General features: G+C 40.8%; 1 protein-coding gene across 5 annotated transcripts in view; it reads right to left on the bottom strand.

Annotated features, from left to right (window-relative positions):
* auh (AU RNA binding protein/enoyl-CoA hydratase) overlaps positions 1-26,352 on the bottom strand; it is a 316,065-nt gene that overhangs the window by 261,623 nt on the left and 28,090 nt on the right. For all 5 annotated transcript variants that reach the window (XM_043714131.1, XM_043714121.1, XM_043714142.1 and 2 more), the window contains exons 2-3: positions 15,604-15,671; positions 10,495-10,582 (exon numbers count right to left, since the gene is read on the bottom strand). In XM_043714131.1, the coding sequence (XP_043570066.1) occupies positions 10,495-10,582; positions 15,604-15,671 (156 nt within the window). The remainder of the gene's footprint in view (positions 1-10,494; positions 10,583-15,603; positions 15,672-26,352) is intronic.

Below are 26,352 nucleotides of genomic sequence, written 5' to 3' on the forward strand. Positions count from 1 at the left end.
ATAAAAAGCTGATGTTTGAGCATCAGGTTGACCTAGCCTGTACTATTAAAATAATTGCATTTTGTGGTAACTGCTGACAGCAGAGACCTCATGATGAAGAATAATTTTACCCACAATTTAAGATACCAAAGGCTTGCCAACTATTTACATTATTTTCACTTAGAGATATTTAAAATAAATGTCTTAGGTTTCATAATTCAGGTAGCATTCTTAAAGTTTAACTAAGCCTTATGATTATGTCATAAACTACACGAAAGGACAATACGGATTACACTCATACACACCTTAGAAATAGAACACTACAGCCCAGTACCCGCCCTTCAGCCCTCAATGTTGTACTGCCCTGTGAAACCAATCTGAAGCCCATCTAGCCTACACTATTCCATTCTTGTCCATATGCCTATCCAATGACCATTTAAATGCCCTTAAAGTTGGCAAGTCTACAACTGTTACAGGCAGTGCATTCCATAGCCCTAATACTCTGAATAAAGAAACTCCTCTGACATCTGTCCTAAATCTACTACCCTTCAATTTGAAGCTATGCCCCCTTGTGCTATCCATCACCATCCTAGGAAGAAGGCTTTCACTGTCCACCCAATCTAACCCTCTGATTATCTTCTATGTCTCAATTGAGTCACCTCTCAACCATCTCTCTAACGAAAACAGCCTCAAGTCCCTCAACCTATCCTCATAAGACCTTCCCTCCATACCAGGTAACATCCTAGTAAATCTCCTCTGAACCCATTCCAAAGCTTCCACATCCTTCCTATAATGCAGTGACCAGATGTACATGCAAAAATCCAAGTGCGGCCGCACCAGATTTTTGTACAGCTGCAGCATGACCTCATAGTTCTGAAACTTGATCCCTCTACTAATAAGAGCTAAACCTTACTTACATTAAAAATTATCTCAGTATCAGCAATGAGCATCAAATGTTTATCAGCTCAAATCCCAGTTTGTGGACACTTGATTGCTGTTCTAGTATTAGAACATAAGAATATAAGAACAAAAGCAGGAGTACGCCTTCCGGCCCTTCGAGCCTACTCCGACACTCAATAAGATCATGACTGATCTTTTCATGTTCTCAGCTCCACTTACCCGCATTTTTACCATATCTCTTAATTCCTTCATTTTTCATAAAAGTATTTACCTTAGCTTTAAAAGCGCTTACTGAAGTAGCGTCAACTTCTTCCCTGGGCAAGGAGCTCCACAGATTAACAACCCTCTGCATGAAGAAGTTCCTTCTCAGTTCAGTTCTAAACCTGCTTCCTCTAATTTTGAGGCTATGCCCTCTTGTTCTAGTTTCACCTACCAGTGGAAACATCCTATCTATTTCTATTTTATTGATTCCCTTCATAATTTTATAGGTTTCTGTAAAATCCCACCCCACCCCCCAATTCTTCTGAATTACAATGAATGTAATCCCAGTCTACTCAGGCTCTCCTCATAAGCCAAACCCCTCAACTCCAGAATCAACCTGGTGAAACTCCTCTGCACTGTCTCCAGTGCCAGTACATCTTTTCTGAAGTCAGGAGACTGAATCTGCACACAGTACTCCAGGTGTTGCCTCACCAGCACCTTGCACAGTTGTAACATTACCTCTCTGCTTTTAAGCTCAACCCCTTTAGCAATGAAGGACTAAATTCTATTTGCCTTCCTAATTACTTATACCTGCAGACTAACCCTCTGCAGTTCATGCACAAGGACACCCAGGACCCTCTGCAATCAGCATGCTGCAACTTTTTACCATTCAAGTAATAATTTATTTTGCTGTTACTCCTAACAAAATGCATGACCTCATATTTACTAACATTGTATTCCATCTGCCAGAACTTTGCCCACTCACTCAATATATCAATGTTCCTCTGCAAAGTTTCACAGTCCTCTGCACACTTTGCTTTGCCACGCATCTTAGTGTCATCGGCAAATCTTGACACCATACATGTGGTCCCCAACTCCAAATCATCTACATAAGTTGTAAATAATTGTGGTTCCAACACCGATCCCTGAGGCACACCACTAATTACTGATTAATAGCCAAAATAGCACTCATTTATCCCCACTTTTTGCTTCCTGTCAGTCAACCAATCCTCTATCCAAGCTAATACTCTACGCCTAACACCACGCATCCTTATCTATGCAGACGCCTCATATGCGGCATCTTACCAAAGGCCTTTTGAAAATCTAGGTCCACCACATCCACTGGGTCCCCGTTGTCCACCTTGCTTGAAATGTCTTCATCGAATTCGAAAAGATTTGTGAAGCATGACCTGCCTTTCATGAACCCATGTCTGCACAATGGGACAATTTCTTTCAAGATGCCCTGCTATTTCTTCCTTGATAATAGACTCAAGCATCTTCCCCATTACAGAAGTTAAGCTCACTGGTCTATAATTCCCCATCTTTTGTCGACTTCCCTTTTTAAACAGTGGCATCACATTTATTATTTTCCTATCTACTGGGACTGCCCCAGAGTCAAGTAAATTTTGGAAAATTATCGCTAGTCCACCTGCTATTTCTTCTGCCATCTCTTTTAGTACCTGGATGGATTCCATCAGGGCCAGTAGACTTGTCTATCCTTAGCTCCATTAGCTTACCCAACACTAGCTCTTCCGTAATAATAATTGTTTCTAGGTCCTCACTACCTTTGTCTCTTCGTCACTTATTGGCATGTTATTAGTATCCTCCATTGTGAAGACTGATGCAAAGTACCTGTTCAATGCCTCAGACATTTCACCATATCCCATAAATAATTGTCCCTTTTCATCTTCTAAAGGACCAACATTTAGCCACTCCTCTTTGTTTTAGAAACTTTTGCTATCTGTCTTTATATTCTGTTAGTTTTTTCTAATACTCTATCTTACTTTTCTTTATAGCTCTTTTTGTGGCTCTATGTTGACCTTTAAAGTTTCCCCAATCTTCTGGATTCCTGCTGTCTTTGGCCACTTTGTATGCCTTCTCTTTCACTTTGATAGCCTGCCTTATTTCCTTCGACACAGTTGACAGGTTACCCCTCCTCTTACAGTCCTTCCTTCTCATCGGAATATACTTTTGCTGAGCACTTTGAAAAATTTCTTTGAACGTCCTCCACTGTTTGTCAACTGTCATATTAGTACAGTCTTTCACATGATACATTAAACCAATGGATTCCAACCATTATGTTACATCAGTGTGCTGTAAAAATTGTTCAAATGTGCTGTGAAATTGAATTACAAAAGGTAATATCAATGAAAAACAAACATGGTTTCATCTTAATATTTTATCCAATTAGAATTACAACTCATAAAACTCTTGAATATTAAACATCAAATTAAAAGTGAGGTATGGGTCTACTGATTTTAAAATGTAAACTTTCAAACACAGCTGACGAAAGAGCCAAATAGAGATGACATGATAGCTGTTACTAGTGACCATAGAAACCAAGCAGTGGCATTCACACACTTGTGCTATAGATTGTACAATAAAGCTGAAGGTTGGCACGTTATCTTTGTACGTGTTTTGACTGACTGCAGTACAGGAATAAATGACTATTCCTGATCATCTTATTGCTGTTCACTTGCCATTTCTGACAATTTACTTAGATGAGCTAGCATTTTCAATTCTGGCAGGCACATGTAAAAACATCAGGAGTGGCGCTCGGCAGTGAAGCAAGATTTGTAGGTGTGTCTGTCATCAATTCCTTCCTTTGGCTCCGAGCACACCAGCAGGCCAAAGTTTTTGACTTAACTATTAAATTACAATTTACAGTATTTTGTGTTTGGCTCCGATCCATTGAATTTCAATTACAGATCAATTTTTTTTTAAAATTATGCTTTTAAAAATATTAAAACAAATATGAAATGTTACCTGCGAAATTCAGACCCCTGAACAGAGTATGGTGTGTACAACAGATTTAAGACCATGATAGTTAGAAGTAGTTGAGTTGAGTAGAAAAGCAAAGGTTAAAATCTACTTATTCTGTTCAACGACATTATTACACGCCTGTGGAACACAAAATTTTGAATTATTAAAGGTAACGATGTCCAAGTAAGTGAGGAGATTCCAACTCAGTGCCAACACTATGAATCAAAGTTAAATGCATGAATTGTTGGTCTTTTTTTCTCTTTCACCATTCTTCTCCAACTAAATTTTTCCAATCACTTCAATCTCATTGGTGATCTGTTCCTCAGCAATAATTTTCCTGCTTCTCAAGACTATTTAAGAATATTCTGTACAGAGGACCAATTAATTTGGAAGTTCCCATGCCTTGATCCACAAGACCATGGACCATAAGCTATAAGAGTGGAATTAGGTCCTTTGGTCTCCTGAGTCTGCTGCACCATGCGATCATTGCTGAGGTGTTTCTCAACTCCCTTCTCCTCTTAACCCTTGACCCCATTACTAATCAAGAACCTATTTCTGTCTTAAATACACTCAATGACTTGACCTCCACAGCAATGCATTTTTTCCCTTATCTTAGTATATGTGACAATAATAAATCAAATAAAGTCAAACAGCTCCACAGATTAACTACCCTCTGGCTGTAAAAACTCTTCCTCATCTTAATTCTAATGGGTCATCCTTTCACTTTGAGGCTGTGCCTTCAGGTCCTAGTCTCCACTTGGTCACTCTGGGATGCGGATGATCAAACTCTGGGAATTTATCTGCCTTCGATTCCATCAATTTCTATAACCAGTTATCTACTAATACAGATGTACTTCAGTTCCTCTCATTACACCCTGTGTTCCCCATCATTTCTGTGACATTATTTGTGTCCTCTTTTGTGAGGGCATAAGTGAAATATGAATTTAGTTCATCAGCCATTTCTTTGTTCCACATTACAAATGCCCCCATTTCTGACAGTAAAGAACCCTTTAGTTAGGCCTAAAGTGGAATATTGTGTACAGTTATGGTCACCACATGCCAAAAGGATTTGGATTGTGGGCGGCACGGTGGTTAGCACTGTTGCCTCACAGCGCCAGAGACCCGGGTTCAATTCCCGCCTCAGGCGACTGACTGTGTGGAGTTTGCACACAGTCTGCGTGGGTTTCCTCCGGGTGCTCCGGTTTCCTCCCACAGTCCAAAGATGTGCAGGGTCAGGTGAATTGGCCATACTAAATTGCCCGTAGTGTTAGGTAAGGGGTAAATGTAGGGGTATGGGTGGGTTCGCTTCAGCGGGTCGGTGTGGACTTGTTGGGCCGAAGGGCCTGTTTCCACACTGTAATGTAATCTGTAATCTGTAATCTGGATGCCTTGGAGAGGGTACTGAAAAGGTTTACCAAGGTGTTGTCTGGTATGGGGAAGTTTAGCTTTGAAGAAAGTTTGGATAGACTGAGTTTGTTTTCACCAGAAGACAGGAGGGTGAGGAGCGGCCTGATATAGGTTTATAAGATTGTGAATGGAATGGGTGGGAAGTATAATGCTATTTCCCAGGTTGGAGGGGTGAATTACTAGGGGCCACAGTTTCAAGGTGTGGCAGGGGGAAGTTTAAAAGAGATATGCAAGGCAGGCTTTTCACACGAAGAGTGGTGAGTGCTGAGACTGCATTGCCAGACAAGTTGGTACAAGTAGACACAATAGTAGCATCTGGACGAATACGTGAATAGGAAGGGAATGGAGGGACACGGTTCCTGTAAGTGATGATTATTTTAGTATGGAAGGGTAGAATGTGTCGGCGTAGTCTTGGAGGACCAAAGGGCCAGTTCCAGAATTATATTGTTCTTTGTTCTTGCTCATCATTTGTTTTCCTCAATCTTTTCTCTTTACTTACCTTTTAATTTTACAATCACTTCTTATGGTCCCAGCAAACTTACTCGCATACTCCATTTTCAGGTCTATTGTTTTCATTCTTGCCAATTTGTATGCCTCTTTCTTGCATCTAATACTACCTCTGATGTCCCTTCTAAGTCAATGGTTTGGCCTTTGCTCCCTTTTCACTCTTGAGCCAGACAACTTTTTTGTACTTCACTCATTCGTCTTTGAATTTTTGCCACTGTCATTCCTTTCAGTCACATTTCCCAATCCAAGATAGCTAAGTTTGCGGATGACAACAAAATTAGTGATATAGTCAAAGTGAACGTTATCAAAGATTACAAAAAGATCTTAATCAATTGAGTCAATGGGATGAGGAGTGGCAGATGGAGGTATTACATTTCAGTGAAACATACAAGGGTACAATTTATACAATTACTGGTGGAGCCCTGGGTAGTGTTGTAGAACAGGGATTCAGGTATTGTCATCCCGTATCAGTCGAAGCAAACATTCAGAGACACAGTATGGCTCTATCTTCTTCATCTTTATTCGGAGCCCTGGAGAGAGCGATCGCCCATGCAGACAAGAACATGAATTCTCAGTCTTCTCTCGAACAGCAAATTCTAAAGGAATTATATAGTCACTTACAGGAAACACCTATATTGATTGGGTGACCGTTACAATCAGCACGCATCAACAGTAAAGATTAAGCTATTTGGAATTACAAAATAAATGTTCTTCAATCTTGTTAACTGACATTATGCAATAGATGTTCTTCACCTCGTTAAACCACTACCCTTGCCTCCAGCATCTCATTGTCACACGACCCTAAACTTAACTCTTTCCCTACCTGCTCATACTTTATCCACATTCTCATTCCCTCCTTTTATCATTTCATGATAACCACCTAGATGACACTACCACCTTATTCATAAGAATCTTACTGCCAGTACTTAAGCAAGTTGTTGAGACACAAGATACAATGATTAAAACACAAACATTACCAGTCCATGCAGCAGAATCTGCAGGATCCTCACACATTGGAAAACGAAAGATTCACCAGTAAAGTTCTTAAATCCACTGTCCTTTAGTGACCATTCCATCCCCTCCACATTGAGTGGAAACGAGCCAGTTATCCAAAATCATCTTCAGTAAAGTCCAATCTGAAAACAAAATTCGGTCTGTCCTTGCATACGACTCCATGAAGAAATCTGAATTCTTGGATGAAGGCAGTTAAATACTTAACAAAACTGACGAGATGCTTCAGATGGAGGATACCAGCACATCTGAGCGTGAAGTGCAGCAGCAGGCTAGGTGAACACAGCATTCTTTGCTGCTTCTGCTCCCGCTCTGCTGTCAAATGTAACAAAGCCAACTGTCTGTTTTGACGTTAACTTGATCAGTGAACCTTCTTATCTCTTAAATAATCGAAAGAGAAGGTAAAGCTCACATGCTTTAATATCCATAGGAAGGTCACTGACAAAAAGCGTGCCAACCTCCTCTTCACTGTTGTTAGCTTCTTCACTTTCCGTGCTCATGACTGGGGAGCTGATTGAATCCGTTGGATCAGGCTGTGAGGGGTGGATGCTGGTCCGAAGGTGTGCTTCATCTGAGAATGGAGAAACGCTAGAGACGATGTTAGCTGCTGAAAGTATCTTTGCATTTACTCTCTCATTTCTTCCTTGCCAAGATGGCTCAGTATGAAGACAGTCACACATTTAACTACACTAAATTGCATCTGCCTATTTCAACATGCTCAGTCATCTTGAAGTCTGTTAGTCTGGTCACTATTTGTGACATTATTAAGTTTTATACAATCCATAAACTTCTAAATTGTACTGCCTAAACAATTCAGTCATTTACAAACAATCAATGGTCCTAAAATCAAACCCTCAGGGGACCCCTTTTAGGTTATTCAAAAATGATTTTCCTTTAAAAAATTAATACTTGGTTAATATGACAGCCATTCCTGCTGAAGGGCTTTTGCCCGAAACATCGATTCTCCTGCTCTTCGGATGCTGCCTGACCTGCTGTGCTTTTCCGGCACCACTCTAATCTTGACTCTGATCTCCAGTATCTGCAGTCCTCGCTTTTGCCTAATGTGAAAGCTGTCAGGAAAAGTATTTCCAAAATCTGGAACAGCAAGAAAATAGTAAAATATTTGCTGTGCTTTAGCCACTGTAGAGGCAGTTTCAGTTCAGATTTAAATCTCAAATATTTGTGGGAAACGAATGCAGAACATATTAAGATATGTTCTCCAAATGAAACTTCCTAAATAAGACAGTCAGAATTGGTGGTTACAGACCAATAACTGTACAACTTTGCTAGAGATCAACATTCTTTGAATTTGCAATATGAAGGGGGCCAATGAAGTCCTAACAATAATTAACAGAACTTAAACACCTCAGCCTCAAGTTCTCATATTTTCTAAAATCTTAAAATATCAAAATTAAAATCTTCTTTTGTGAACACACTGCATTAAAAACAGCAAAGATATTATCATTCAATACTCTCATTTGGCTAAAGCACGACCACTGACATAATTGTTTTTTGAAACAGATTTTTGTAGAATTTCAAACAAATCAGGGGCTCAACATCCTCAATTTGTTTTAAGGTTACATGCTTGATAATTTTGAAAAGGACCTAATATTGTATCATACTAATGTAAAAACAAAATCTGCCCTATTACATAGCCTACAAAACAAACTGAATTGAGATCCTGATTTAAATAAGGCAAAACAGTTACTTAAAAAGGATTTTTTGAACCAGTATTTTAACAAACCAAAATATTTAAGTATCAAACACTCTCAGCACAGCACAATTTACACTGAAACTTACCCCCTCGACCCAAGTATTACTACAACCTTAATTTCAGCATTTATTTATTTTTGCATCCTCTCAATGAAATTACACTTATAAAAAGAGAAAACCCTCACAGCGGACCACACGGGGCCGCAGTCGAAGCCACTCCCTCCCCCAGAACAAAGACTCACCGAGTCAAGTCCACAGCCCAGAAACTGAGACTCCCACAACAAAATCCCGGACAAAGCTTCCCCGGCAGCCAATGCATTTCACTGTCGGGATCCTAGCAAACCAGCTCCATTTCCTCGCCCTTTTCCCAGTGATGCCACGTCATCCTAAAAGTACTTTTAAGCAGTACCAAATTTTGTTCAGATGTTTTTCTTTGATGTTCCTGATTTCTAACTTTTTTTTAAATTATGCTCCAGAGCCTCAAACCTCGAGTCTGTGGGACTCCAAACTCCTTTTACCTAGGGGAGTCAAACTCCTTTCTTACTTTACTACTCACGGGAAGTTGAACCAGTTTTCGTATTCTATATATCCAGAGACTTGAACCCCAATTAAGCCCAGGGACTCGAACCCCAATACATAATAGATGTTCTTCACCCCGTTAAACCGCTACCCTTGCCTCCAATATCTCATTATTTACTCCTAGTTCTTATCTGGTCAAAGCCACGCTAGCTGAGCCTTTGTCACGCAACCCTAAACCTATCTCTGTCCCTACCTGCTCATACATTATACACATTACCTCAGGTACAGAATTCTTTGAAATTTGCGTCACAGGTGGATAGGGTGGCTAAGAAGGCATTTTGCACACTTGATTTCATTGCTCACACTTTTGAGTAGAGGAGTTGGGGTGTCACGTTGAGGTTGTATAGGATGTTGGTGAGGCCTTTTCTGGAGCACTGTGTGCAGTTTTGGTTGCCCGGTTATAGGAAAATATTAAATTGGAGAGGGTTCAGAAAAGATTTACCAGGATGTTGACGGAATGAAGGGTTTGGGTTACAAAATCATGAGGGCCATAGATAAGGTGAATAGCAAAGATCTTTGCTATTTTGGTGGGGGGTGGGGAGAACCTGGAGCCATATTTTTAAAAATGAGCTGAGAAAGATTTAAAAATGACATGAGGGACAACAGAAAATGGTTTGTATGTGGAATAAACTGCCAGAAGGAGTGGTGAATGCAGGAATAGTTGAATATTTAAAAGACATTTCGATAAGTACTTGAACAGGAAAGGTTTGGAGGGATATGGGCCAAATGCAGGCAGGTGGGACTAGTTTAGTTTAGGAACATGGTCAACTTGGACTAGTTGAACAGAAAGCTCTGTTTCCATGCTGAATGACTCAAAACCTTAATAGATGCTGGCCAGGTTAAAAGTCCAGCAAGTCATTGGCTTGCCTTTGTCTCACTTTCAGACCTGACACCAGGATGAACTGTCTGATAGGAAGTAAGCATTCTAATTTGCCAGCATTGTTAAAATGGAGACAGAATCATGACATTGGGAAAATTCCCGACTCCCAAGCCCTGTCTTCACGATCCTGGTCCGTGTCCACCATACTTAAAACAATTTTGGAAATCAGTTCCATCAGCTTGTTTGGAACTTTCAAATTTAACTTAACAAATTCATAGTTTAGATTTGTTCAGATTTTTAACATCTTAAAATTCACAAACACAAAGTGCACCCAACAGCAGAATTGATATCATAAACATTCTTAATCTTAAAAATATAATTAAAAATCAAATCAAATGTTCCAAGATCGAAATAACGTTCATGTTATCTCATAGCAGATAGCACTTTTGAATACTGCTGAATAAACTGCATGGTTGTTTTGACTAGACAAGTAGGTTTTCTCCCACCTCTCAAAAACACTAAAATTTGAAATTTTTAGGGGTCAGAACAAACATTAGTTCTACTCTGAAAATATTATATTTAAAGATACATGAAAATCAAAACCAATCACCAACCTGCACAAAATATTCCTGGTACCTCACTGCGCAGTACAACTGTTCGAACATTTTTATCACATTTAATTTCTTTTATAGCTTTCGACATCTAAACAAAAGAAAATGTTAAAATTCACATAAAAAAAATTCCTCATCACAAAATTAAAAGTAAAATTTTTAATCGCTAAGAAATAGTTAATCAGCCAGCCAGTTCAGGTGCTTACATAAAATACATTGGCAATCTTCCAGCACTTAGAATCACTGAATCCCTATAGTGTGGAAACAGGTTGTTTCATCCAATAAGTCCACACTGACCCTCTGAAGAGTAACACTCCGAAGAGTAACCCACCCAGACCCATTCCCCTACCCCATTACTCTACATTTACTCCTGACTAATGCACCTAACCTATACATCCATGAACACTATGGGCAATTTAGCATGGCCAATCCTCCTAACCCGCACATCTTTGGATTGGGGGAGGAAACTGGAGCACTCGAAGGAAACCCACACAGACATGGAGAGAATGTACAAATTCCACACAGCCTGAGGCTGGAGTCAAACCTGGGTCCCTGGTGCAGTGAGGCAGCAGTGCTAACCACGGAGTTACTGGGCCGCTCATTCTATTCCTTTCCCCCTTGAGTACTTTACTAGTTTCACCTTTAAGTATCTGCACTTAAATGTCTCAACATGTGACAGCAAGTTCCACATTAAACATCCTTTGCGTAAAGAGGTTTCTCCTGAATTTTTCACTAAGTGCAGGTTAATAGAGGTCTAAGTGACATGGGCACAGAATCATGTGAGAATTCTAAATGTTAGAAGCACCTTGCTCCATTTTTTGTGCTTTTGACAAGCAGCAAGGAGAGTTTCTCACCAGACATTGGCATGTTGGCAATTAAGAGCGACTATTGCTTGCTATACAACCAAAATCAACTGATTAATTTTCAATTTCCTATCTTACCAAACACACCAAACAAGCTGGACATCAAGAAATATAACAAAGAACTCCAGAGGCTGGAGCTATGAAACAAAAACAGAAATTGATGGGGAACCCCAGTAGGCCTGGCAGTATCTGTGGGAGAAAGCAAACATAGAACATAGAACAATACAGCACAGAACAGGCCCTTCGGCCCACGATGTTGTGCCGAACATTTGTCCTAGCTTAAGCACCCATCCATGTACCTATCCAATTGCCGCTTAAAGGTCGCCAATGATTCTGACTCTGCCACTCCCACAGGCAGCGCATTCCATGCAAAGTTAATGTTTTGAGCCCAGTGACTCTTCATCAGAACTGTCAAACTCGAAACATTAACTCTGCTTTCTCTTTCCAGATGCTATTAAACCTGTTGACTTTCTCCAGCAATTTCTGTTTTTGTTTTAGACATTAAGAAATCTTGACATAGAAACCAGAGCAGGGACCTGACAGCTTCAGCTTGCTGAAAGACCTCCAATTTAGGCTCTAAGCACCATCAGCTTTGGGATACTCCATGGATACCGACTACATGCATTCAATGTTAACTATTGGCATTTGATAAGCATCAGCATCCAAGGACCCTCATGGCACATCTCTGATCCACTAACAGGACACACTTCTGCACTTCAAGGCTGCACCTCAGTCTGCAATAGCAACTGTCATTGCAATGCTGCAGCAAGGGCACGGTGTATTCAGGAACATGCACCCAGCTCATGGACAGGACTAGGCTGCATCTCAGAGCTCTTCACTTCCTGCCATAGTGCTCACTCATTCGGAGCTTGCCTGGATGCTCAGGCATCTCTGCCTCACATGTCTTTGTGTCAACACTAAACAGCAAAGTAAAATGGAAATGAAAGAGCCTGATAGCTCTGGCTGAGGGGACAATGTGCACAAAGGCAGGAAGCTCGTCATGGTTGTCAGCAGCTCTCCGTAAAATCAAAGGGACAGTTTTCACTCAGGAGGTCCTATTCCAAGCACAGCATCCAATACAAGTCCAAGTGATTGGATAAACTAAGTCAGTCATTTGGGTTGGTCAGAGTTAGGATGCTTTCCATGTAAAGGGTGAGAAGCAGAATGTTGGAGAAGCTACCTCAGATCATGACTCTTTCCATTCTATTGACGGCTGTTCTCCTTCTGAAATATTACTTTTTGCACAGATGAGGTGGTCTCCCGAACAAGTCAGTAGGCAGTGCACAAGGCACACAATATTACCGTTGCCGAGGGCTCGGGGTGGGTGGGAGTGAGTGGTTTAGATGTTGCAAATATCAATGGGAGTGGTAGAGCATGAACCTTGTTAGGCATTGGGTATAAAAGCAGAGAAAATGTGAGTGTGAGGGATCAAGAAGTAGTTACCCTGACTGAGTGAAAAATAATATTGAGAAAATATTTGAGAAAAATAATATAAAGCTGGGCATTCATTCTGACAGCTGAGACTTCTCTAACTCAGGTGGTAACCGTGAAGAAGCTGGCATGGTCTAGTGCTATGGACCTCATTGCTGGTACTAGGAAAACAGAAAGCCCCACCTCTACACTACCCCATCCATCATGACCTGCAGCTACTTGCCCACAAAGCAAGGAGCCAATCTCCCTGTCCACCATGTCTGGGTCAAATGTGCAGCTCCAGACTGACAGTATTTGTCTGGGTGCATAACAGGTGGATAAGGGTAAAGCGGTTGATGTGGTGTACATGGATTTCAGTAAGGCGTTTGATAAGTAGGCTATTGCACAAAATACGGAGGCATGGGTGATTTAGCCATTTGGATCAGAAATTGACTTGTTGAAACAAGACAGAGGGTGATGGTTGATGGGAAATGTTCATCCTGAAGTTCAGTTACTAGTGATGTACTGCAAAGATCTGTTTTGGGGTCATTGTTGTTTGCCATTTTTATAAATGACCTGGGTGAGGGCACAGAAGGATGGGTTAGTAAATTTGTGGATGAGTGGAGTTGTGGACAGTGCTAAAGGATGTTGCAGGTTACAGAGGGACATAGATAAGCTGCAGAGCCGGACTGAGAGGTGTCAAATGGAGTTTAATGCGGACATTTGTGAGCCATCACCATCCAAGGAAAAAGGCTCTCACTGTCCACCCTATCTAGCCCTTTGATTATTGTTATATGTCTCAATTAAGTCACCTCAATCTCCTTCTCTCTAATGAAAACAGCCTCATGTCCCCCAGCCTTTCCTCATAAGACCTTCCCTCCATACCAGGCAACATCCTAGTAAATCTCCTTTAAATCCTTTCCAAAGCTTCCACAGCTTTCCTATAATGCTGTGACCAGAGCTGCATGCAATACTCCAAGCATGGCTTGGAGTATTGCGTGCAGTTGGAAGGAGCAACAGGAATAAGAGTACTGGGTCAATGGTAAGATTCTTGGCACTGTAGATAAGCAGAGAGATGTCTATGTACATAGATCTCTAAAAGTTGCCAAACAGGTTAATATAGAGTTGTTAAGAAGGCATGTGGTGTGTTAGCTTTTATTGGTAGAGGGATTTAGTTTCAGAGCCACGAGCTCATGTTGCAGCTGTACAAACTCTGGTGTGGCCATGCTTAGAGTATTGCGTGCAGTTCTGGTCACAGCATTGTAGGAAGGATGTGGAAGCTTTGCAAAGGGTTTAACGGAGATTTACTAGGATGTTGCCTGGTACGGAGGGAAGGTCTTATGAGGAAAGGCTGAGGGACTTGAGGCTATTTTCATTAGAAAGGAGATTGAGGTGACTTAATTGAGACATATAAAGATAATCAAAGGGTTAGATAGGGTGGACAGTGAGAGCTTTTTTCCTTGGATGGGGATGGCTCGCACGAGGGACATAGCTTTAAATTGAGAGGTGATAGATATAGGACAGATGTCAAAGGTAGTTTGTTTACTCAGAGTAGTAGTACCTGCAAGAGTAGTAGACTCGCCAACTATAAGGGCATTTAAATGGTCATTGGATAAACATATGGATAGTAATGGAATAGTCTAAGTTAGATGGGCTTCAGATTGCTTCCACAGGTTGGCACAACATCGAGGGCCGAAGGGCCTGTACTGGGCTGTAGCGTTCTCTGAAGGAAAAAGTGGGCAGACATAGGCTCACATAGATGAATAGGGTAGGGACCTGGGGAGATGCAAAGTTTATAGGAAGGGCCATCAGGGAGGGGATCCAATGTTCAGGGCCTCACCAACACATAAGAGATGGAGGCTGTAAACACTGCCCAAAGTGAACTCCCTCATCACCTTCTCGAAACAATGCAATGGTAAAAAAATGCTCAAGTGCCTTGATTTGTAAGGGGAAGCATGCAGGACCCATCAAAGCAAGGCCCTTTTGTCGGCAGGAAGTCCCACGTACTGTACATGAAACAGGCAACCCAGTACATTGGCTCTCAAATGCTGTACATTTCCATATCCCAGGTATTGCTAACCACTTCATTCAACACCAACATTTTTGCACACAGGCAAGGAAAAGATTAAGATTCATTGACCAGCAGAATCCAGGTCTATACATATGCCTTATTCAACTTGCTTTCACATATAGCAGCAGACTCTCAACACAGACAGTGATCTATGGTATATTCTATATGGACATCATGCTCAGCATCATCGTGCCATAGACTTTTGGGGCTAGACAGATACTCAAACAAACAGATTAACGTTTAGGAAAAGTGCAACTTCATATTGAATACAACATTACCTTTCTGAGGGCTACTAATGTGCCCTCAGAAAGCTTTTTCCTTTCCAAAGACAAACCCCAAAAGGGAGAAATTGGTGCCACAATTCTCCAAAAGGGGCCTCGAGGTCCTGGTGTATTGGATGCGCCAGTAGTAGTTAATGAGGCAAATTTGCCAAGATGCAGCAAGAGATTTTGTTAAGCCATGTGAAGAGAAACTCTCAATAAAACTGATAATCTAAAAAATGTAAGATTCAGCCCAATATTTTCAGTTTCCAGATTTATTTCTACAATATTTTACGTGAAGACACATCATCTTTCTTACCACCAATTTTGAGCTTACCCATGTATAGTCCCTCAGACTGGTCCTCGCTTTTTAGATACAGGAATAACATAGGTGCCCTTTCAATTCAATGGCATTATACAACTTTCTAATAAATTTATATAAACATATAATTATTCATCTAATATAATCAACAATAAGTTATAGATTTGTGTGAATGGTTCTGCTTACCATTTCCACAAGATTTTTGCTGATTGCATTTTTCGACTGTGGTCGGTTTATTCCAAATACAACAATTCCTGTCAAAATGAACACAATTGAAAAGTTAGACAACAAATTCTAAGTTACAGACATTTGAACAAAAATTATATAAAATAAAGCCTAAGGATAATTAAAAGAATGGTGGGGCAATTAAGGACAAAAATGGAAATATAATGGTTAAGCAGTCTGATGTACTTTTCACCTATTTTCATGGAAGTGGAGGATGAAATTAATGTCACAACATAAGAGGAGAAGGTAGAGATATGGGCTAGAATAAAAACAGTTAGAATAAAAGGTGTTATGTAACTTCGTATAAAGCAAGATTACTAAATCATCCAGTCCAGATCATGTCAGAGGCCTAGAGAATTGAAAACACTATACTATTGTAAAAAGAGAGTTACTTTTAAGACAGAAGTAGGTAGCTTTGCATGGTTATCAGTAGTAGTTTGGAATGTGGAACTCAACACACTAAGATCATTGTTGATACGTCTGAAGGGCAAAGCAGGTTAGAAGACTAAATGGATTACTTGTGTTGTTAATTCATATATTTGTTTGTAGAGGGATAATTTAGAAAACAGAGGCCAACAATGGAGCGGAAATCACTAGTGATCACAGTCAAGTACAAATCTAATTCCCACTCAAAGAAGAACAGACTAATAAGGGGCAATCAGTATTTGAAGAACTGTTTAACTTTTTTGATAAAGTAACAGAGAGGGTTAATGCAAGTAGACAAGATGTTGTGCGTTAGCAAGGCATTTGATAAAATAAAAAATAACTAGCTTATCTGGGAAATAGGAACACATACATACAGATGATTAAAGGGACCACAATAGCGTGGGGACATAATTGGCTATGGAATGAAAAAACAAAGTAGTGGTGAATGGATATTTTCTAGACTGGACACTGGTGTCATATATGTTACGACTACTGATTTCCTTGTTTCGTGCAAGTTACTTGGACATGGATGTAAGAAGTTCAATGTTAAAATTTATTGATTATATAAAACTTTGTCCATGTTTCACCAAAAGAGTATCTCTATCCTCCTGAACCTTGCCACTACCTTACTCATTATTTACTACGTTTACTAAGTTTTATATAATCAATAAATTTTAACATAGTAAATAATGAGTAAGGTAGTGGCAAGGTTCAGGAGGATAGAGATACTCTTTTGGTGAAACATGGACAGACATGAAAATCAAAATGTTATTATTTTGAGGACATGTAAGAGTACAGGGATCTACAGATATACGTGCACAAATCCTTGAATGTGTGATAGGTCATTTTGATAAGGAAATTAAGAAAATATATGGGATTTATGGTTTTGTAAATAGAAATATTGACAAAGGAAATCATTTAAACCTTTACAAATTACTGGTTAAACCTCAGCTGGTGTGTTGTATACAATTTAGGGGATCATGTTTTAGGAAGGTTGTCAATGTTTTGGAAAGGATAGAAAAGAGATTTCCAGAGAAAATGAACTTCAAGTGTATGGAAGAATTGGATATAATAGACTTGCTGTCCTTAGAGAAGACATGATTATGGGGTTACCCAACAAATGTGTTCAAAATCATTAGGTGTTGTATCAAACAAGTAGGGAGAAATTGTTTATTCTAGCAAGGAGCTTGAAAAATAGAGGTCATGGATTTAAATTGGCAAAACAACTAAATAATATATCAAAATGCATTGCTTTCTCTCTACACAAATGGGTTGTTAAAGTCTGGAACATACTACCTGAAAGAGTGATGAAATCAGAAACTAAAGATTCTTTCAAACAGAAATTGGTCAAGTATTTTACAGGAATTTGAAATACAGGTCTAAACTCTTTGAAAGAGTTGGCACAGACACATCAGCCAAATGGTCTTGTGTTGTAAGCTTCTATGATTATACTTGCCGTTATAGAAGTGAATTTTGAACTCTATCTTTGCCAGTTTGCATTCTGAACATTAAAAATAGCCTGCAACTAATATACTACACAAAGGTCAGTATTCATATCACAAGTAGTAAATTAGCTGTCAATAGTATGATGGATTTGGAAAGACTGCGGATACTGAAGAATCTGTATAATTAGTCATGGTTTAAAATGTTTCAATAGCATTTTAAAATGTTTTAATCTTAACATGGCAAAATATAAATCTAATGAACAGATTACAAGTTAATGCTGCACTGAGTGCCTTCAACATACAGTGTGGTTGACTTTCCCCTGATCTTCCAGCTGACACATCTCAATAATATTCGTATCTTTATTTGAAATAAGTTAGTGATTCATAACCAGCATTTACAAGCAAATAGTTATCTCATGACATCAAAACTATACCAATCATTTACCCTAGATTCATGGATTATGCAGTTCATGTACCACTCTTCTGTTTACTTTTAGTAAGTTTGAGCCTACTATTTAAACCTAGTCAACCAATTATTAAGCTGATCATTGTATGCTTAAATATTATTAACAAAACAATTTACAATTACATTTTGATAGAAGGCATATGTAATTTTACACAGTGGTTCTCCAGATATGAATAATAAAATCTAGGTCTTTATTAAGGATGTAAAGCAATATTTGTGATAACATTATCGTTTTTGCACAATGTTTTAAGTAACAAGGATAACAACTGTGACTATAAAGAGCTTCCAAAAACTCAAAAATATAATGTTTAGATTTCCAGCTTTCACAGTATTGATCTTATTCTTAAGTATAAATAAAAATTATAGTAGAATCATTCACAATACCTCTTGATTCACAAGAGAACAGATCCACATATTTTAGTTTTATTACTTTAAGCCAAAATGTCTGATGCTCTTGCAACAATAGAAATCCATTCAAGTAAAAACAGAATTATTTCTATTTATTGCGTCCATCAAGTGTTTCAGTGAATTATTTTCAGAAGGAACTGGATGAACACCAATGTCCTAGATGGGAGATTTGCTAGAGCACTTCAGAAGGGTTTAAATTAGTTTGGCAGGGGGATGGGAACTAGAGCTACAGATCAGAGGAGAGGATCGTTGTTGAATGGGCAGAAATAGAATGGAGTAGAGACTCTGTCAGGAAGGATACATAGTTGATGGGGCAAAGGGATAGGTTAAAGTGTGTCTGTTTCAATGCAAGGAGTGCCAGGAATAAGAGTGATGAACTTAGGGCATTGATCAGTACTTGGAACTACAATGTTGTGGCCATAACAGAGATGTGGATTTCACAGGGGCAGGAATGGTAGGTGGATGTTCCAGTGTTTAGATCTTTTTAAAAGAACCGGGAGGGGACTAAAAGAGGAGGGGACTAGCATTGTTAATTACAGAATACATCACAGCTGCAGAAAAAGAGGATTTGTCTACTGAGTCAGTATGGGTGGCAGTCAGTAACAGGAAAGGGGCAGTAACTTTATTGGGTGTTTTCTATAGATCCCCCCAGTAGCAGCAGAGAGATGGAAGAACAGATAGGACAGCAGATCGTGGAAAGGTGCAGAAGTAACAGTTGAATTGATTTGATTAGATTCCCTAAAGTATGGAAACAGGCTATTTGGCCCAACAAGTCCACACTGACTCTCCGAAGACCCTAACCTATATTTACCCTTAACTAATGCACCTAACACTATGGGCAATTTAATATAGCCAATTCACCTCACCTGCACGTCTTTGGATTATGGGAGGAAACCGGAACACCCGGAGGAAACCCACGCAGGCACAGGGAAAATGTGCAAACTCCACACAGTCAGTCGCCCAAGGGTCCCTGGAGCTGTGAGGCAGCAGTGCTAACCACTGAGTCATCTGCCACCCGCTGATTGGAACCTCCTTAATATAGATGGTCTGGATGGAGCGGATTTTGTCAGGCATGTCCAGGAAAGATTCCTGACTCAATGTGTAGATAGGCCAACTTAGATTTGGTGCTGGGCAATGAACCAGGCCAGGTTTCAGATCTCTCGGTGGGACAGAATTTCTGTGATAGTGACCACAACTGCCTCACCTTTACTATTCTGGATCAGTGGTGCTGGAAGAGCACAGCAATTCAGGCAGCATCCGACGAGCAGCAAAATCGACGTTTCGGGCAAAAGCAGTCATTGTTTTTACCTCACCTTTACTATTGCCAGGGAGAGGAATAGGAACAGACAACATGGGAAGGTATTTAATTGGGGGAGGGGAAATTATACTGCTATTAGATAGGAGCTATGGAGTATAAATCGGGAACAATTGCTCTACAGGAAATGCACAACAGAACTGTGGAGGCTGTTGAAGAAGCACTTGTTGCAAGTGTTGGATAACTTTGTCCAACTGAGACAGGCAAGGAATAGTCAGGGGAAAAAGCCTTGGATGGCAAGAGAAGAGGAACTTCTCGTCAAGAAGAAGGTGGAAGCAAGAATCTAGCACAACTTTAGAGGATTACAGGGTAGCTAGGAAAGAGCTCCAAAAAGGAAGTGAGGAGAGCTAGGATAGGACGTAGAAATGCCTTGGTGGGAAGGATTAGCGAAATTCCAAAGTCATTCTACATTAATGTGAGGAATAAAAGAATGATCAGAGAGAGGGTAGGGCTAATCAGGAATAATGGAGCGAACTTGTGCCTGGAGTCTGAAGAGGTAGGGGAGGCACTAGATGAGTTTTTTGCTTCAGTATTCACGAGACGGAGGGATCTTGTTGACAGTGAGAACACCATGGAACAGGTTAATAGGCTTGAACAGATTGAGAGTAATAAAGCGGATATGCTGGAAATTCTGGGAAGCATCAAGATAGCTAGGTCCGCAGGGCCGGACCAGATATATCTAGGGTTACTGTGGGAAATAAGGAACAAGATTGCTGCGCCTCTCACGATGAACTTCGCATCCTCTCTCTCCACGGGAGTAGTACTGGATGATTGGAGGGAGATGAATGTTATTCCTCTGTTCAAGAAAGGGAATAGGGAAATCCCTGGGAATTATAGACCAGTCAGTCTTAAGTCTGTGGTAAGCAAGGTACTGGAAAGGATTCTGAGAGATAGAAGTTATGACTATTTGGAAAAGCATAGTTTGATTAAAGATAGTCAGCATGGCTTTGTGAAGGGCAGGTCAAGCCTCACAAGCCTTATTGAGTTCTTTGAGGATGTGATGAGACAAGTTGACGAAGGTCAAGCAGTGCTTGTGGTCTATATGGATTTCAATAAGGCATTTGAGAAGGTCCCCACGGTAGGCTCATTCAAAACGTTTAGGAGGTGTGGGATACAGGGAAATGTGGCTGTCTGGATATAGAATTGGCTGGCCAAAAGAAGACAGCGAGTGGTAATGGATGGAAAGTATTCTGTCTGGAGGTCAGTGACCAGTGGTGTCCCGCTGTTCTTAGGCCTCTGCTCTTACTAGTTTTTATAAATGACTTGGATGAAGAAGTGGAAGGGTGGGTGAGTAAGCTTGCCGAGGACTCAAAGTTCAGTGATTTTGCAGATAGTGTCAAGGGCTGTTGCAGGCTACAACAAAACATTGACAGGATGCAGAGCTGTGCTGAGAAGTGGCAGATGGAGTTCAACCAGGATAAATGCGAAGTGATTCATTTTGTAAAGTCAAATTTGAATGTTGACTACAGGGTTAAAGACAGGATTCTTGGCAGTGTGGAGGAACAGCAAGATCTTGGGGACCATATACATAGATCCCTCAAGGTTGCCACACAGGTTGATAGTCGAGAGTGTGTTGCTGGAAAAGCACAGCAGGTCAGGCAGCATCCAAGTTGAGGGGAGAGGAAATGAGGAAACTGCTGAAATCCACATTAATCCTGTGTGGTTGCAGGGTCCCAAGGCATAAGATAAAGCTTTCTTCCTCCAGGCATCGGGTGGTTAGGGTTTGGCAATGGAGGAATCCCAGGACCTGCATGACCTTGGTGGAGGGGGAGGGGGAGTTAAAGTGTTCAGCCACAGGGCAGTGGGGTTAGTTGGTGCAGGTGTCCCAGAGATGTTCTCTGAAACGATCCGCAAGTTAGCTTCCTGTCTTTCCAATGTAGAAGAGACCACATCGGATGCAACAGTAGATGACATTTGTGGAGGTACAAGTAAATTTCTGTCAGATGTGGAAAGATCCTTGGGGGCCATGGACAGAGGTGAGGGGAGCAGTGTGGGTACAGGTTTTGCACTTCCTGCAGTGGCAGGGGAAGGTACCAGGATTTCGGTGAGGGCTGGTTGGGGCATGGATCTAACCAGGAATCCCTGGGGGGAAAAAAATGCCCCATCGTCTGCCTTGGGACACTGCAAATACATGGGATTAATGCAGATTTCACTAGTATCCTCATTTCCCCTCCCTCCCATCTTATCCAGTCCCAAGCCTCCAACTCAGCACCATCCTCTTGACCTGTCCATTGTCTTTCCCATCTATCCGCTCCACACTATCACCTTTTCCCTCACCTTCATCTACCTTTTGCAGTCTCAGCTACCTTCCACCCAGCCATACCCCCACTACCATTTATCTCTCAGTTCCGGCCCATAAACCTCACTCCTGATGAAGGGCTTTTGCCTTAAAAGTCGATTCTTCTGCTCCTTGGATGCTGTCTGGCCTGCTGTGCTTTTCCAGGCACTACACTCTCGACTCTGATCTCCAGCATCTACAGTCCTCACTTTTACCCAAGTTGATAGGGTTGTTAAGGCGGCCTGTGGTGTTTTGGCTTTCATAAACAGGGGGATTGAGTTCAAGAGCGATGAGATTTTGCTGCAGCTCTATAAAACCCTGGTTAGACCACACTTGGAGTATTGTGTCTAGTTCTGGTCACCTCAATGTTAAAAGATTAAATGGGAATTGCTCTCTGGACATTAATGTAATATTAAAGAATCAGACTGCAAAGCTGAACATTCTGAATGTGGGTGGGGGCAACATTTGGTCTCACAGATAGCTTACAGGAATGTGGATTGTAATTAGATTAGATTACATTACAGTGTGGAAACAGGCCCTTCGGCCCAACAAGTCCACACCGACCCGCCAAAGCGTAACGCACTCATATCCCTACATTTGCCCCTTACCTAACACTACGGGCAATTTAGCATGGCCAATTCACCTGACCTGTACATCTTTGGACTGTGGGAGGAAACCGGAGCACCCGGAGGAAACCCACGGAGACACGGGGAGAACGTGCAAACTCCACACAGTCAGTCGCCTGAGGCGGGAATTGAACCCGGGCCTCTGGCGCTGTGAGGCAGCAGTGCTAACCACTGTGCCACCGTGCCGCCCAATGTGGATTGTCCATTGTAATTCACACTTCATTTAGACAGTGCTACTGCTCCCCCTACTATTATCAAATTAAACTATCATTCAATCTCTTCCATTCAGAAATGCTTTCTCGCCATCCCCTGAAGCTAGATATGTCACATCTGCATTGTCTTGATGAATCACTGCATCAGGAAATCATCTGCATAATTATTCCCCAGGATTAGGATGTTAGCATTTGCATTATCGCAGAGGATGATCTCATCCTACCATTGTACCTGGGGTAACATGTGACTGTGAGTTGTTTTGAGTAGTATGTGACTATAGGGGAGTGGCTAGTGTGTATCTATAAGACTGGCCAACTGACCTGTATAAAGGGGATGTGTTATCTTTGTTTGGGACCTCTTTTGACTCAACTTCACACGCCTGCGAAGAGGGTCAAAGCTTGTACAAGCTTTAATAAACTTTAACCATTTGCAGAAGTTGGTGTGCCCAAATGTGCGAAACCTCGGGAAAAGACTGCCTTACATACGGTGGCAGTCCAAACTACATGGAGCTTCCGGCTGGACTGAATAAGCGATTGTCCGAGTGTTGATTATGTGAGATGGATGTGCCTACAAGGTAAGCTTCACCTTGATCTCTCTCTCTCTCTCTCTCTAAACTTAACACTCAATCGACCTCTCGTCCCCTGGGACTCGTTCGTGATGGAATCTTTGAGGTAACGTGCACACCAAGTCGCTTTGCACCAAACTGGGTTTTAAAAGGGTTAGAGTCCTCTAGGTAAATTGGGGTTAGAATCCTCTAGAGTTTGAGGCTCCGAAAAAAAGGTTAGAAATCAGGAATTACAAAGAAAAATACTAAAACCAAATTTGGTACTTAAAAGTTATCGCCTTTATACCCTACACCTTCCCTCAGAAGTACTTTTAGGACAAAATGGTGTCACCAGGAAAGGGGGAGAAAATGAAGCCAATCTGCTCGGATCTCAACAGTAAAGTGCATTGACTGCCGGGGAAGCTTTATCCAGGTTTTTGTTGTGGTAATCAGTTTTTGTGCTGTGGACTCTACTCTGAGTCCTTCTTCTGGGGGAGTGGCTTGGACTGCAGTGGCCTGTCATCCACTGTGAGGCTTTTCCCTTTTTGTGGGTGTGATTTCGTCATGAGGGTACGGCTGGTCTTTTGTTCCTTCGCGGCCTTGTTTGGTGGTGGGGTGGCGTTCCTCCGTCCTGTTTCCACCAAGATGAGGATGTTTTAGTGATCGTTTGTGTGCGCGCACCAGGCACTGTGGGGTTCGCAGAGCTTTGGGAATCTTGGACAAATGCTTGTTTTTTTTGTGTGCCATGGTGGTTGACTGGGAGACTGGATGTGATTTATTTTTGTCCGACTTTGGTGTGGATCTTTTGGGACCACCGCCTCCATCTTTTTGACTCCTCATTTTCCATTTTATGGATCATCACTGGGTGAATTGAGGGGAGTCTCAAATGTGCGTGCTTTCCCCCCATATTAAAATGAGAAGAATTCTGATCAGCAGCTCTTCAAAAGAAAACAAGAAACACTGAAATTAAGGCTGTACTATTACTTGGGTAAAGGGGGGGGGGTTTCAATGTAAATTGTGCCATGCTGAGAGAGTTTGATATTTAAATATTTTGGTTTGTTAAAATACTGGTTCAGAAAATCCTTTTAAGTAACTGTTTTGCCTAATTTGAATCAGGATCACAATTCAGTGCATTTTGTGGGCTATGTAATAGGGCAGATTTTGTTTTTAAATTAATATCATACAACATTAGGTCCTTTTTTTAAAAAAAATAATCAACCTTGTAACCTTGAAACAATTTGATTGAGTCCCTTGAGCCCCTGATTTGTTTGAAATTCTACCACGCCTCTTTCAAAACACAATTGTGTCAGTGGTCATGCTTTAGCCAAATGAGTGTATTATAATATCTTTGTTACTGTGTTTTTAATGCAGAGTGTTCATAAAAAGAATGCATTTTAAGTGTGATGCTTTGTTAAGATTTTAGAGAATATTAGAACTTGAAGCTGAGCTGTTTCAGTTCTGTTAATTACTGTTAAGACTTCATTGGCTCCTTTCATATTGCAAATTCAAAGAATGTTGATCTCTAACAAAGTTGCCACTGTAATTCCAACTTTTATTTGGGAAGTTTCATTTGGAAAACATTAAAATATGCTCTGCATTTGTTTCCCACAAACATTTGGCATTTAAATGCATACTGAAATTGCCTCTTAAATGGCTAGAGCATTAGAAACATTTTGTTGTTTTCTTGCTGTTTCAGATTTTGGAAAGACATTTCCTGACAGTTTTCACATTAGCCAAGGAAAATAATTTTTGAATAACCTAAATGGGATCAATCCGAGGGTTTGATTTTAATACTACTGATTTTTGTTTATAATTGACTGAATTGTTTAGGCAGTACAATTTAGAAGTTTTATGCATTGTACAAAACTTGATAATCTCATAAATAGTGACCAGCGGAACAGACTTCAAGACGACAGAGAATGTTGAAATAGGCAGACAAAATTTAGTGTAGTTAAGTGTGACTGTCTTCACACTGATAGCCACCTTGGCAAGGAAGGAATAAGAGAGGAAATGTGAAGATACTTTCAGCAGCTAACATCATCTCTAGCGTTTCTCCATTTACAGGTAAAGCATGCCTTTGGACCACCACCCACCCCTCCACAGCCTGATCCAACGGATTCAATCAGCTTCCCCCGTCCTGAGCACAAAAAGTGAAGTGAACAATGGTGAAGAGGAGGTCAGTACGCTTTTTGTCAGTGGCCTTCCTATGGACATTAAACCCATAAGCTTTACCTTCTCTTTCAATCATTTAAGGGATGTGAAGGTTCACTGATCAAGCTAACATCGAAACAGACTTTGATGTTACAGGCTTTGTTACATTCGACAGCAGAGCGGGAGCAGAAGTAGCAAAGAATGCTGTGTCCAACGAACCTGCTGCTGCAGCTGCTGCAATTCACGTGCTGGCATCCTCCATCGGAAGGATGGAAGTCTCATCAGTTTTGTTAAGTATTTAACTGCCCTTATCCAAGAATTCAGATTTCTCCATGGAGTGCAAGGACAGACCGAATTTTGTTTTCAGGTTGGACTTTACTGAAGGAGACTTTGGATAACTGACCAGTTTCCTCTCTATTGCAAATTCAAAGCACGTTGATCTCTATCAAGTTGTCCCTGTAATTCCGACAGTTTTATTTCAGAAGTTTCATTTGGAGAACTTATTTGTACAAGCTTTAATAAACTTTAACTGTTTGCAGAAGTTGGCATGAGCGAATTGCATCTCATGTGTGAAACCTCACGAAAAGAACCTAACAGAAGGACGCAAGTGCTTTAGAGAGGTTGCAGAGGAGATTTACCAGGATTCTGCCTGGATTGGAGGGCTTGTCTTATGAAAAGAGGTTGAGTAAGCTCAGGCTTTTCACTCTGCAGAGAAGGAGGAAGAGAGGTGACTTGATAGTGGTGTACAAGGTAATGACAGGCATAGATAGAGTAGATAGCCAGAGACATTTCCCCAGAGCAGAAATGGCTGTCATAAGGGATAATAATTTTAAGGTGA

This window comes from Chiloscyllium plagiosum, chromosome 2 (genome assembly GCF_004010195.1).
Source record: "Chiloscyllium plagiosum isolate BGI_BamShark_2017 chromosome 2, ASM401019v2, whole genome shotgun sequence".
In the NCBI taxonomy this organism is placed as follows: domain Eukaryota; kingdom Metazoa; phylum Chordata; class Chondrichthyes; order Orectolobiformes; family Hemiscylliidae; genus Chiloscyllium; species Chiloscyllium plagiosum.